This window comes from Dromaius novaehollandiae, chromosome W, assembly GCF_036370855.1.
Source record: "Dromaius novaehollandiae isolate bDroNov1 chromosome W, bDroNov1.hap1, whole genome shotgun sequence".
Classification (NCBI taxonomy): domain Eukaryota; kingdom Metazoa; phylum Chordata; class Aves; order Casuariiformes; family Dromaiidae; genus Dromaius; species Dromaius novaehollandiae.
In genome coordinates, this window is record NC_088130.1 from 51,991,252 (window position 1) to 52,004,401 (window position 13,150).

The 13,150-nt window shown below is 37.1% G+C and overlaps 1 protein-coding gene and 1 long non-coding RNA gene across 2 annotated transcripts in view; one reads left to right on the forward strand and one right to left on the reverse strand.

Moving 5' to 3' along the window:
- The first annotated feature begins 2,516 nt into the window (after positions 1 to 2,516).
- On the forward strand, positions 2,517 to 13,141 carry LOC135324458 (uncharacterized). The gene is made up of 3 exons (XR_010385841.1): positions 2,517 to 2,807; positions 5,338 to 5,607; positions 9,334 to 13,141. It is a non-coding gene; the product is annotated as an uncharacterized LOC135324458 (long non-coding RNA).
- Positions 8,977 to 13,150, reverse strand: part of LOC135324457 (NADH dehydrogenase [ubiquinone] iron-sulfur protein 4, mitochondrial-like) — a 45,136-nt gene continuing 40,962 nt past the window's right edge. Inside the window, exon 5 of the mRNA XM_064500899.1 lies at positions 8,977 to 9,189. Coding sequence (XP_064356969.1) covers positions 9,086 to 9,189 — 104 coding nt within the window. The 3' untranslated portion in view covers positions 8,977 to 9,085. The remainder of the gene's footprint in view (positions 9,190 to 13,150) is intronic.

Sequence of the window (13,150 nt, forward strand, 5' to 3'; positions counted from 1 at the left end):
CTTTATCTGATTGGCGAAAAGAATTTCATTTAGCTATGTTGACGTAGAGTATTTCAGTTAGTGATCCATATGGATAAGCTTTGGGAGAAAATGTGCAGGATTGCTTGCAGAATGGCTTGCTATTTTTTGAACAAAGCCAGTCAGCTCAATCAGGTAGTGAATGCTTTGACAAGATGCAAGTCAACAAAGGGTTTTCTAACATCTATAGTGTATGAAGCCTTTTTAAAAGTATTTAAGTAAACAAGTGACATGGAAGGCTACAACTATTTTAAGGAGAAATTCTGCATGCGGTTTAAGGTAAAGTGAACTTCTACTGGTTCTCAAGAAGCAAGAATAGAATATTCATAAAAGGCCCTACTTTCACACAAAGATAATTTAAGAAACAAAATTAATGAGGCAAAGGCCCCCATTCACCTCCCTTATGGTGCTAGAAAGCAAGGGCTCATAACTGCAGCATACACAAAGCAATTTTTGAGACAGACTGTGACAAAATGCTCAGAGAAATGCTGATACTTGATCAGACTCCCCAGGTCCCAGGGAAACGGGAGTGCTTATTTGGATGAACGTAAGACTGCAAATCTTGTTATCAACATCACTGCAGGTGAAGGTCGGTGACAACAGCTTTACACACTGCAACAGGATCCTTTCCCCAGACATGACAGAATGCTTTAGTCTCTGAACGAGGATGTCAGGCCAAAATTTTTTGCATATAGCAAAGGTAAAATCTGGCTTTGAGAGAAATGGACGTGTCTGATGGCACATGACTAAGTATTCTTAGATCCAAGCTTATTACTGCACAAGGATTTCTCCAAAATTGATCTAAGTTTTACCGATCCCTGTTGCTGCTCTGAAATCCAGAGTTTGTAAATTCTATTCCACAGGATGGCATTAGAAATTACATTTCTTTTTCATTCTGAGCCAAAGTCTGGCAGAGATTTAATAGGCAGCATATCCTGCCTGTGATCTGACAAAGAAGATTCTCTAAACTAACTAGAAGTGGGTGGGGAAATATTATCCCTGAGGATCTTGCCTGGAAATAAAACTGAGAGCTTTTGAAGTTCCTTGCAAAGAAAAATAAAGAGCAACAGAAAATAAACTAAAGCAAATAATAGTCACAGCAGTTATCTAGGGATATAAGATCCAGACCAAAGCTCCCAATCAGACGTTTGGGCCTGGGTCATTCCCATATTAGAAGAGTAACCTAACCCAGTCCAGAGTTATTGCCACTTTCAATCATTTCTTTGGAGCAATCCTCCTCTTTGCAGATACTAGGCATTAGCTGGGCAAGCAAAATGGTGAGAAATTCCATAGCCTAACACTAGGGCATTCACCTGGGATGTAGGAGAAGCAAGTGCAAGTCCCTCTATTCTGCATTCCCAGATATGAGTCTCGCCCTGTATCAGTGTTGTAATTTCCAGCTATTGCCTGGTTTCATGCAAGCTAAGTGGTTTTGAACTGAAGTTATGTCTGGGCTGCAAAATATTTGAAAACTATTTTTACAAATTTACAAATATTTACTTAAGCCAGAATTTTCCCACAAATCACAATGATTTCAACAAATCAACATTTCCCAACATTATTTAATTCTTCATAGAACACTTTCTAAGCTGCCAAGGCCGCAGAGAACTTTGTGCTGCTGACAACTTAAACAGCAGGACTCTAAAAGGTTAAAAATAATTTAAAATAAGGCCTAAAAATAAAACCTCTTTTAAAGCTACCCTAGTACTAGATCAATGATATGCCACAGATTAAGAGAGTTACGTACCTAGACACTACTAGCAATTCTAATCACAGATGAGTCGGCTACACTCTGCCATTTTATGCCCTCAGGAGATGGTGAAGGTCATTCAAGTGCACAGATGTGGGATGCTGAGACTACTGCCCAAAAAAGAAATTCCCAACTCCAGAAAACATAGCAAAGGGATGGAGTACATATAACCACATCACTCAAAGAATGGCTGTGAATCTTTAAGTCAATGTCGATGGAAAAGAATAAAAGGCCCAACAGGCGCCAGTAAGAACTGGATTTTTGTTTCTGTGACACCATTTGTTTTGTATTATGAATATTTGCCTATTAGGTTAACATTCCTCTGAGATAAGGCTTCATACCTGATAACATTCATCCCCAGGCCAGGCCATGGATCTATGTCCCTGGCACCCTGCAACTACTTTTGTCTGGAATCCAAAATACTCCCAAGAACCACATCACTTTGTGTTCCAGTGTGTTTTTTTGTAGAGAGACCTGGTCAGAAAGATTGTCCAGGCAGAGAAAAATAAATTGTGATCCTGGAAAGAGACCCTGAGCATGTATAAAAGACCATCTGTTAATGATCAAAGTTGAGGGAAAACAAAAAGCTGCCTTCCACCTGCACAACAGAATTGTCTGAAGATAGTGAAGTGGGAATGCTTTGAAGATAAGCCATCAAGCAGTGTGGGAAAAGGAGGCAAGAAGCGAAACCTGGTATTGAGACAATTTCCTAAGGTGCAGTCTGTGATTGGTGAGTGGGGGAGCCAGGTGTTATTTTCTCCCCTGTTCTAACATGTAAAACTCAGCAGCAGAAGTGCTAATTGTACTTGTTACCAGCTTTTCCTCATAGAAGGCAGGCAGGGAAGGAACTCAGCTCTTTCTTTAAAAATATTTCAGGTAGTCAGTCATCTCCTTGCTGAAATGGGATTCCTATATTGTCCTCTGTGGTCTTCTCCTGGATCTCTTCAAGAAGATAAAGGCATAAGTTCAAACATGCGCTCTGCAATGTCTCTCTCCTGTGCTTCCTAATCAGTCTGAAATCTGAAGGTAGGCACCGATGGTAAGTGAGGATACTATTTTTGAGGTCACATCAAGAGAAGTGAGTATCCCTAACTCTCTCTGCTCCTCTATTGCACTCAGTGGTAGCATCTATGCCTCCTTCAGAAAGCATATGGAATCGTAAGGTCTTAGATACTTACTGAACCATACTGTTAGTCTTAAAAAAAACCCCAACAAACAAAAAAACCCCCCACCCCCAAACCACCCCTCCTCTCCCCACCCAAAGCAAACAGAGGTAGGCAAAGTGTTTCTTAGGTAATCCTGCTATTGGAGAGGGTTGCTTCAGCCATCTTTTGTAAGGGAGCTGTAAAAAACCTGGAAGAAACTTGAGATAATATGACAAAATAAAAATACATCTGTAATTCAGACTTAAGCTCTGCAAAGCAAGGCGATTCAAATCTAGAGATACCAGCTCAACAGTTTCAACATCCCTTGGTTAGAAAATATTTTACTGTTCAAAAGGTAATTATCTCTCAGACATGAGCAGTGGTATTGATGATTAAACTTCAGATGTTTACCATGAAGATGGCAGCAGCTTTGCTAATAAACTCTGTTTATAGTCATATGTAAGAGTATAAAAGTGGTTATAGTAGGCCCAGGTCCTGTTTCTGACAGGGAGCAAGTGTAGGCAGCTGTCTGGCTCTGCGGGATGCCTGCTGAGTAGTATACCTGTGCATTCTCACAGCCTCCAGCCATTAGTGGTTTAGGGACTTCAAGGTGGAGGTGGCTTCTATGTATTTAATAACCTTTAATGATTTTTTTCCCAATTATTTGCTTAGTCTCTCTTTTGAGACATATAAATATTTAGCATTCACATCACACCTATGGCGACAGACAAAAAGGTACTTCCAAAGCTCAGTGCAACTTACTTGTTTCAGATGTCTACACTAGCTAAATGAACCACAATCCACTAGCTAGGAAAGGAATCCAAGTCTACAAGTGGATATCCACATTGTAGAAAGGTGGATAGGATTCACATCACCTCATTTTAAAGAAGATACTGTAAGATACCAACATTTGCAGTTTTAAACCAAGTTACAGACATGGGCTGGAACAAAGTTGTTTTCAGTTTACTGTTATTTTTAAAATTTAGATTATACTCATGGAGGCAGGTTTTCTTCACTTCTTCCGACTTAGTAATACCTCGTTAAGATGAGCTGTAGTTATTGTATCAGGTCTTGCAAAGCTATTATTTCACTATGATGTTTCAGGTGGGTAAACCATGTATTACAGGAAAATATTTAATTTACATTTTTAAATATTAATCTTAGACAATAATTTTGCATGTTAAATTTAGCCATACGTAGGTATTTGTGTATCATAAGCTGTTTTTAAAAATGACTACCCCCGCTTTAAAAAAGAAAATCCTTATTACCCATTTCTTTCAGTTTTCCCCAAGCTCCCAGCAGTTCCAGCTCTCAAACAACTGCACAAACTGCACAGAGGTTTCTTGCAAAATAATATAAATGTGCTTGATCCTATTGCTGGCCCATAATAGCAGAATTTTTAGATGTTATACATAAAGGAAGAGATATATAAATTACCTGCCCAAATCCAAATAAGGACTTGACACAATTTGTATCCAAAAATATTTTTTTTAACTCTCCATTTAGTAGTTCAGATAGATGAACTTTTTCTGTGTCTATTTCTGCCTTTTCCATCTGCCCCCCCTTTTTAAGCACTATGCTAATTCAGTTCCACACAGAGTATGTAGTATTAAAGCATCCAGTGATGTGCCAGGAATATCAAAAGCCCCCACAGCCACCTCAGCAAGAACTTCTCAAAGTACAATTAGACAGCCATACCACCCCAACTAATATATACCACTGAATAAATGTAAGGTAAAAACCAACCAGCCAAACAAAAAAGCATTATTTCATGCATATGTGCAATGCATGTTTAAGATCTGACTCAACTTCTGCTGAAGTCAATAGGAATTACATCAGGCCTCTAAAGTTTAATCCTGCAAGAACCAAAGACAATGAATAATGATGTTAGAAATACTTCTGCTAAAAACATGATGGTCAGGAGTAAATTTCTACCAGCTTAAATGTGGAAATTCCTTGAGGGTTGTGTCTTGACTCCATATCCCTCCAAAGAAAATACTTAATCGTAAAATGTTGACAAATGGAATAGCATGACATGTATAAACACTATACTGCAGAACAGCCACCTTGTGCCAGATCAGAATACCTACCTGAACAAACTCATCTTTGACAGCGGCTAACAGTAGCTGCTAAATAAGCATATAGAAGCAGGACAAACTTCTAATGAGATACTTCAACAATACAGTTTTTCTAGCTGTCAGTGGCTTTTAGCTCAAGGATTTTTCTAAACAAAGACACTATTTTGCATTTAATACAGATTTTTATTCCATGCATTTGTTGCGTTGATTTTGAGCTAGCGTAAAGTTAGTTTTTGGACAGCCACAATATTCTTTGCCAATGAATTACAAAATCTGCTATGTGAAAAATTACTTCCTGGTTATTTTGAACCTGCATCCTGATTACCTTGGTCTCTCTCCTCTTTAGGAAAAACATTGAATAATCATGCGGTATTCACCTTTGCACCACAGGCAACTACCATATTCATCCTGCCATCTCTCCCACAGACTGGAGAGCTAATTCCACTCCACAGACCTCCTCTTCATACAAAAGATACTTACTTACATCTTTAAGCATGTTGTTGTCTCTCTCTGTACCCTCATGAGGGACACTTTTGAAAGCCCTTTGGAAATCCAAATGATCTACTTGAATCACCTTGTCCTCATATTCACTAATTCCCCTGAAGAACATGAACAGGTATGTAAAGCTAATTCCTTCTAAAAAAGCCATATTGATTCATCGTTTATATATCATATCTGTTCACAGCAGTTTTTATAGACTTTTTCGAAAAAACCTGGCATCACATTTGCCACCTTCTATGAATCAGGTACAGAAACAGTTTTAAGCAAAATGTTTAAGCCACAGATAGTAGTTGATATTTAAATTCCTTTAGGACTCTTGCAAGACTACTGTCTTGCTTTTGTATTTATTCTTCTTAATTTGTTCAAAAAGAATTTCATTAACATTTCCTGTGCAGGAAGGTTTCAGGGTAGGGAACTCTCTAGGATCCTTCATGGTGAATGTGAAGAATCCACATTTTAAATCTAATTGAAATTCAAATATTAATACAATATCAAAATAATTCACCTTTTTTTGTTGTGCTAAGTTGCTGTAGGGACATTTACTTCAGAAATCTTCTGATGTTGGTAATGTTACACTCCAGCATTAATCAAGCCCTTAAAAAAGTGGAGGGTGCAACTACTCTACAAATCTTTCCTTCCTTCTCAGAATGTAGCAATACTATGACAAGGATTTTTCACGGAAAATGGCATTACCAGGCATACCTTAATTTATTGTACAATTGTCTAAAATTATTATTAGCTTATTTCAGGTTTATTTGCACTATTTTTCTTTTTGGAATAACAAAATAGGCCAGCATGCCCAGTAACCAAACAATGTCAGGTAACTATCTCTGGCAAAACCAAACTACCTAAGCTCCTGGCATGAAATTACAAGCAAAAGCTAAAATTAGTCTGAATTCACTTTTCTCTTTCTACCACATGACAAAACTTTGCAGATGAGGGTAATTAAATTTTCCATTTCATAATATCACTTACTACTCTGATTTGTTTTAAATTATCCATCAAACTGCACAGTTAAGGAATATGTTGCTAGAAATCTGAACCTGTACTCCTAGTTTCCTGACAGTCTTAAAATCATGATGTAATGGAACTTAAAGAGTCTCAGGGCATTTGTTATAATAAGAAATTGTTCACTGGAATTAGGAAGGTTACCCATCTTCAAAATAACTTTGTGTCCTGCAAAAACCTTTAAAGTCTTATTTTTCACACCAAAACATATTAAGTATATGCAGGTATGCACCTACACTTTGTAGCGAGTCTGATACTGCAAAGCGTTTGTTAGATATATTTACATGCATTCAGCAATAGGATGAGGAGCATATACCTCCAGCATTTTAATTTGACTTAGGTAAGAGAAAGTTCATAAATGTGCAGATCACGACAGGTCAGAGCAATCAGAAGACAGCTAGACAATTTTTTTTTTTTGATGGATCATCACCAAATTGACATAAATGAGCATACATTTAACAGAACACAATCATGCAAGAATTTATTGCAGGGAACTTGGGGAAAAGGTGACAGGAAGGTGGAAATGCAACTGCAGGGTAAAAGAAAAAAACTGAATTTATTAGCAAAGTTAAAATTTAACCAAAACATATCTCTTTTTAGACAGAAGTCACAGTACTGGAGTGGCCAACTTCTCAAAACCTGTGTACCAGGAATGTTCATATGGTCAAAAGCCATAAAAATACCTATCACATACCCTGGAGAGCTGATACAAGAAAAAGTAGTAGTATATAGGAAAAAAAGGCCTGTGATGTCTTCCTATATGTCCCAGTTTCTTCAGAGATTATTGCTGGCTCGCATCTACACACAATTTTGGAGGCAGTAGTATCTCAGACAGCACCACCAAGGCTTCAGTGGAAATTACCTGATGGACACCAGGAGTGACGTGGAAAACTTTGGGCAGTCTGGAATTCCACCTTTCTTTATGCTCACTAAATAAGACACATAAGGCCACATGCTACTCTAGCAAGCTATAGTTGCTCAAAAGTCCATCCTAAACAAGCACATGTACACAAACTAATGAATTTCAAATGTAAAAGACTTTTACCCAGATTTGAGGTGAGTAATCCAGATCTCATTGTGACATGTAGCTTGCCGAGATACCAACAAAAGACAGTAAGCCCTTTCTAGAAACAATATTATTAAGAATAGAGTATTAAGACTAGCTGAAATACAGAGAGATGCAGTAGACTCTGGACTGTTAATATTGCGGTTTGGTGCGCTTTGGTGTTCCTCGAGGAATTTAGGCTCCACTGCACAATGTAGCATTCAAAATTCAACAGGAAGATGAACTGAAATAACAGTTCTTGTCTGTGGTAGGAAAGTAACGACATCAGCCAACTGGTTGATTACACTGAAACTGGGTCAAAAACAATGGTTTAAACAAACGTTAACCAGCATATAGGGCAGCCGGATAAAACTGAAGCAAGAACATAATCAAATTGGGGCAACATTAGTTAGTTTTATGCCTTCTTTTTACTAGAATACATGGATAGCACTCATACCATTTTTAGATCTATGTGTTTGACCTGTTTCTTCTGTAGAAGTTGTGATAAAACTCTCAGTTGCATACAAGAAAGGTGTACTCTCCCCCCAATTTGTAATTAAATTCACTGATTATGTGTTGATGTGTCGATCTGTTAAGTAAAAGTTAAAGGAAAAACTGATTAAATCAAAAGCAACATATATGTAAGACCAAGGATTCCAAACATAATACTGTACATCACAATAAGTTATGATTTAAATGTCATGTAACGCAAAATAAGTTCAGGCTATACATTCAGTTTTAAGGTTGAAACGCTATCACCACATCTCTTGTTATGTAATAGGAAACCTGAATGCAGATAAACATGTAACTGGCAATAGGAAACCAGAAGGATAATTATATAATTAATATATGCTGATGCTATGGGAGGTAACTGATGCTCTTCTGACTTAATTTGTAAATATTTAACTAGTTTAGTTTCATTTTCGAAAAGCATCGCAGAGAAACATTTATAATCTCAGGCTTTTGGACCAAACCTCCTGTACGTTTAATGCAAAACTAGTGGTTTCTCTTACAGCCATGAATGCCGCTGGAATAAGTCCAATATTAATTTGGACAGAAAGGAGCTTAAACAACATATATTTCCACAGAGTAGTCTAAATAATACTCGAACTTTAACTTCTGTACATCATACTTTGCTATTTGACTGATGATTTTTTTCCTGTATATAACAAGACATTAGTTTTTACTGATACAGTTTGTACACGCAGGACTGAGAAGTTTAAACAAGATATTGAATATAATACTACGATGAAAGACAAATGACAATCTTTAAAGTTGCAGCTGATTTCAAACATTCCTTTTGATAGATTCCTAGTACAGTAATTTTCTAGAAGTATGAACACCCCAAATCTCCTCTATATATAGGGAAGTTTGTAACAGGTTCAATTGGAGACATCAAAAACATTTTAAATAGACATCACAAGATGCATCTGTAGTTTAAAGGTCAAATTTATTAGGAGATTAAGAGATGTATTATACATGGACTATAAATACAGCACAGCTGACTTTATTAACAGTCAGACAGATAGCCAATGCCAACCTATTTTGTAGACACCCTTGTTCTTTTGTTCCAAGAAAAGTTTGCACCATAAGACTTGGATTTAGGTTTTGGAATTCTCTTCTCTTCAACATCATAGCTCCAGCCTGGGGGCAAGGGGAAAAATCGGGGAGGGAGGCAAGGGGGAAAGGGAAGAAGACAAGAAACAAAGAGAATTCTAAACATGCACAGCATATAATACAGGGCAAATGCAACTTAAACCTTTTAACTTTAATCTTTTTTTCCTCCAGATAAGCATCCACTAGTTTATTCCTTTGTAGTTGGCAGCAGAGAATACAGAAATGCCATAAATGTGACATACGCCTGTTCTCATAATTGTCAGACTTCATCATACTTCATACTGCATACTTCAATTTTCATTGCTCCCACCAGATATATTACTGAAAAAACCTGATAGTCATCAGTGAACCTCAACAGGGAACGCTGACTGTTTCTGTATACAATCCTGCAAGTTCATCACTCCACAACTCTGTAACACCACACAGGATGTACAGGAGACCAACCCGAAAAGTATGGGAGAGAAAGGAGACTTTGGAAAGCAAGAGGAAAAAAGAAGGGTGAGAGGACCAAAGAAAGGAAGAGCAAAGAAAAAAAACTTCAGCATTGGAAAGGAGTAAAATACTTACTTTTTTTTAAGAACATAAAAAATTAGGAGTAAGAGAGAAGGCAATGAAGTGATAGGAGACAAGTAAATTATATGATAGTTAAGCAAGAGAAATGCTAAAAAATGTCAAAAAAGAGGAGGTGGAGACATTAGTGTTTATGTAAATCAATATGCAAATTGGTTGCAGCCTCCAGGTGCCTGGAAATCTGCCAGGGCAGCACTCAGTATTCCAAAGTTTGGTCTCTCTAGCTGCAACATTTCACTCAAAGTTGAGGTACTGGAGTTGAAGCTAGAAGTGCATAAGAATGCAGTTTTAACCGATACTAATAAAGATGACACATTTCCTCCTTAGTTTTAAAACAAAAACTTGATAAAACCTGAAATGTTTAACATAAATCTGAATCTTTACATTTTTAAAGCACATACATATGTTTGCGCACACAATGGCTGAATTCGATAAGCCTTCTGTTAGTCACAGGAAACACTCAAGACACATCTAAATATCAAAACATATATAGTAAAATACACTAATTGTCATGCCACTGCACCTCAATTTTGTGTGTTCACAAACTCCGCAGAAACATTTTCTTCTTTTTTTTGTAAATTAAACCAATGTTAATTTCCAGGTTAACTATTCTGCATAAGAAATACTGGAAGGGTGATTTTAAAAAAATATTCTTTCCATCTGTGAGAGCATTGAGTTTCACCTACTGTTCCGATTAAAATATAAGCTTGAGTAAACAGTCAGAACTAGATCCAGAGACAGACATTGGTATTGCAACATTCAGCATTATAACACCTAACTGTGAGGCACTTGGCTCTTGGAATGGAATCTACGGCCCTGAGTTATTGCTTCGTCTTTTTATACACTAGATAGAGGAGCTGAGTGCCTCCAAAAGAGATTCGCAACTGCCAGCAGAGTGACTTGGGCTGCCAGAGCTATCCAAAACCCACAACCCTAGTTACACCTAACTTTGGATTGCAAGAGGCAGCCGTGTGTGATAAGGTTTCACACTCTGGAACAGTCTCTTTGAGTTAGACACCTTCAGTTGTTCATGACAGAGAGCAGAGGTCACTTTTACATAAATACCACAATGGTGGGGGAGGTTATAAAGCAGATTTCACCATTTCTGGGAGAACACTGCACTAAAGGCTATTGTGGTGTAGAAAAACTCCATCCCTGTTACAAAAGCTGTGGTGTTTTTAAACAACTGCCTCAGTGATTTTGGAAAGGAAAAAAAATCAAGGTCTCAGACTAAACTTTTCATTTCTTCCAGTTACAAGTGTTACGTTCTTGCTTTGGCTTCAGACCATCCTCAGCTGCCATATTTTGGGCAGAGATCTCTCCTGTTACTGTATTCAGTGCTATTATTCCGACTATAGGAGATACCTCAGAGGAGACAGGAAGAAAGAGAGCTTGCCTGAGGTTCCTGAAGGTCTCGTGAGAGAGAATTGCTGGGTTTCCTAATCATATCAAAATAGCTGCAGTATGCAGAATTTGCAGAAGCTAAATTGAAGTTCTTAAGGAATTTTGTTAATGAAAACTTGGGATGGTTCATATGGGAAGGACAGAGGGGTGAATATTGTGTTCCTAGACCTAGGTATGTTACACCAGTATCTCAGTTTAGAAGCCAAGTTCCGTTGTAAATGTGCGCCTAAGTTTCTCATTTCTTTCTAAAAGCAGAACTAAATATTGCAAAATTTATGTATCCAGCTACATCGGATACTGAAGCTACTACTACAGAAAATACTATGCACATTTCATACATACAAAACTATGCTACTTTAAGTAAAAATGAAATAATAATTTAGGAAAGGCAGCACCCACTGAAAAATTTCGTGCATCTCAATTATGGCAAAGTTATGGATGCAACCTAAGTGGATATTAAACTAATAAAGATGTTTCCAGAAAGGCTTACTTTGTTTAAAAAACAAAAACAAAGAAACTTAGTTTAATTGGTACAATTTTTCTGTAGATCAAAACCTTAATTCTGTAATTTTCTGAACAACAAAATTCATCACTAATTCAGCAGAGGTATAAAGATCCTACACTGAACAAATCAATATTTTACTTGAATCTGCATATTGAAAGGACAAAATATAGCATGTCCAAAGAGATGGTATAACTAACTTGTTAATATAAATGCCAAAATTCAGTATTTCCCTCTTATAGGCTGGATTTGCCAAGAAATATAAATTGAACAATACAGAAGCAAAAATTAAAGCAACATCAGGCTCTCCTGAATTTCATATTCTTCACAACACATTACAGAATGCTATTGACAACTGCCCAGTAATTTGTATACCCAAGGCATGTACAGTGATCCTATTCATTTCTTAATGAATACAATTTATTTTTTAACACAACCAAAACTATTTTAAGTTCAGAAATAACCTTTAACAGAAAAAGCTCAATTTCATTTCAAGTTAAATGGTTTAGCTTTTTAATTGTAAAAGTTCATGCACTTTTCCTCTTTTTATGGGTGCATAACATTAACCATCTAATAACTTTGTACAATTTAGTTTGATTGAGACACTTTAGCCCCTAGTTACCCTGGACTAAAAACAGTTGAAAGCTGTAGACCACTGGAAAAACTTCTGAAGAAGTATATTATTCCTACCTTTAATTCAGTGCTATTAACTCCCCACATCTACAACACTAAATGTCATGCCAAATTCTTTAAGGAAAATGAAACTGATATGGAAGTGCTGAGAAAATTTCATACAAATGCATAAAAGGACTTTGGAACATTCAGAAGTTGAGATTCTGGGATAGTGCTGGTGATATACCATGATTCTGTGAGAAAATACAAGTCTAAATTTCTATAGACACTAAAAACCCAAATAACTTTACAGATACAGTCCCTCTGATTCATCTTTAGCATTAAAATATTAAGTAATGATATGGGCATTTCTAGTATCTTTTTCTCAAACCCAAATAATCATCGAGTGTAAATGCTTAGACTTTCCATATTGTACTTGGGAAGAGTTAGGTATAATCCACGCCACAACATAATGAACACTCAAGCCCTACATGCTGAACTGGCAGACACTTAATTTTAGCTTTTCTGATTGTCATCCACAGGTGTTGTGATAGTCCTTCCTTAACTAGTATTCAGGTGCTCATGCCAAAGCTTCAAGCAAAAGTCACACTGCCAGCCAGCTGGGACCTTCAGCCTCTCAAAGATAAAGTAATCATACTAATTTTCCTTCAAGACCTGAGCAGGGCTCAGTTCTCATTAAAAATGCAGATGCTTGCAGAAATATTACAAAAGTAATGCTAAGAGGTTGGAACACTTTTCCAGGAAGTAAAAGGTCTGGATTCAAAGCCTTCCTCACCCTCAGAAATACAACCTCCTCCCTCCCCCAATCCCACCCCAAAAATTCTCCACTTCTTCAAGCAGAGCACTAATGGTCTAAAATTTTGTGCAGTAGAGCAGAAA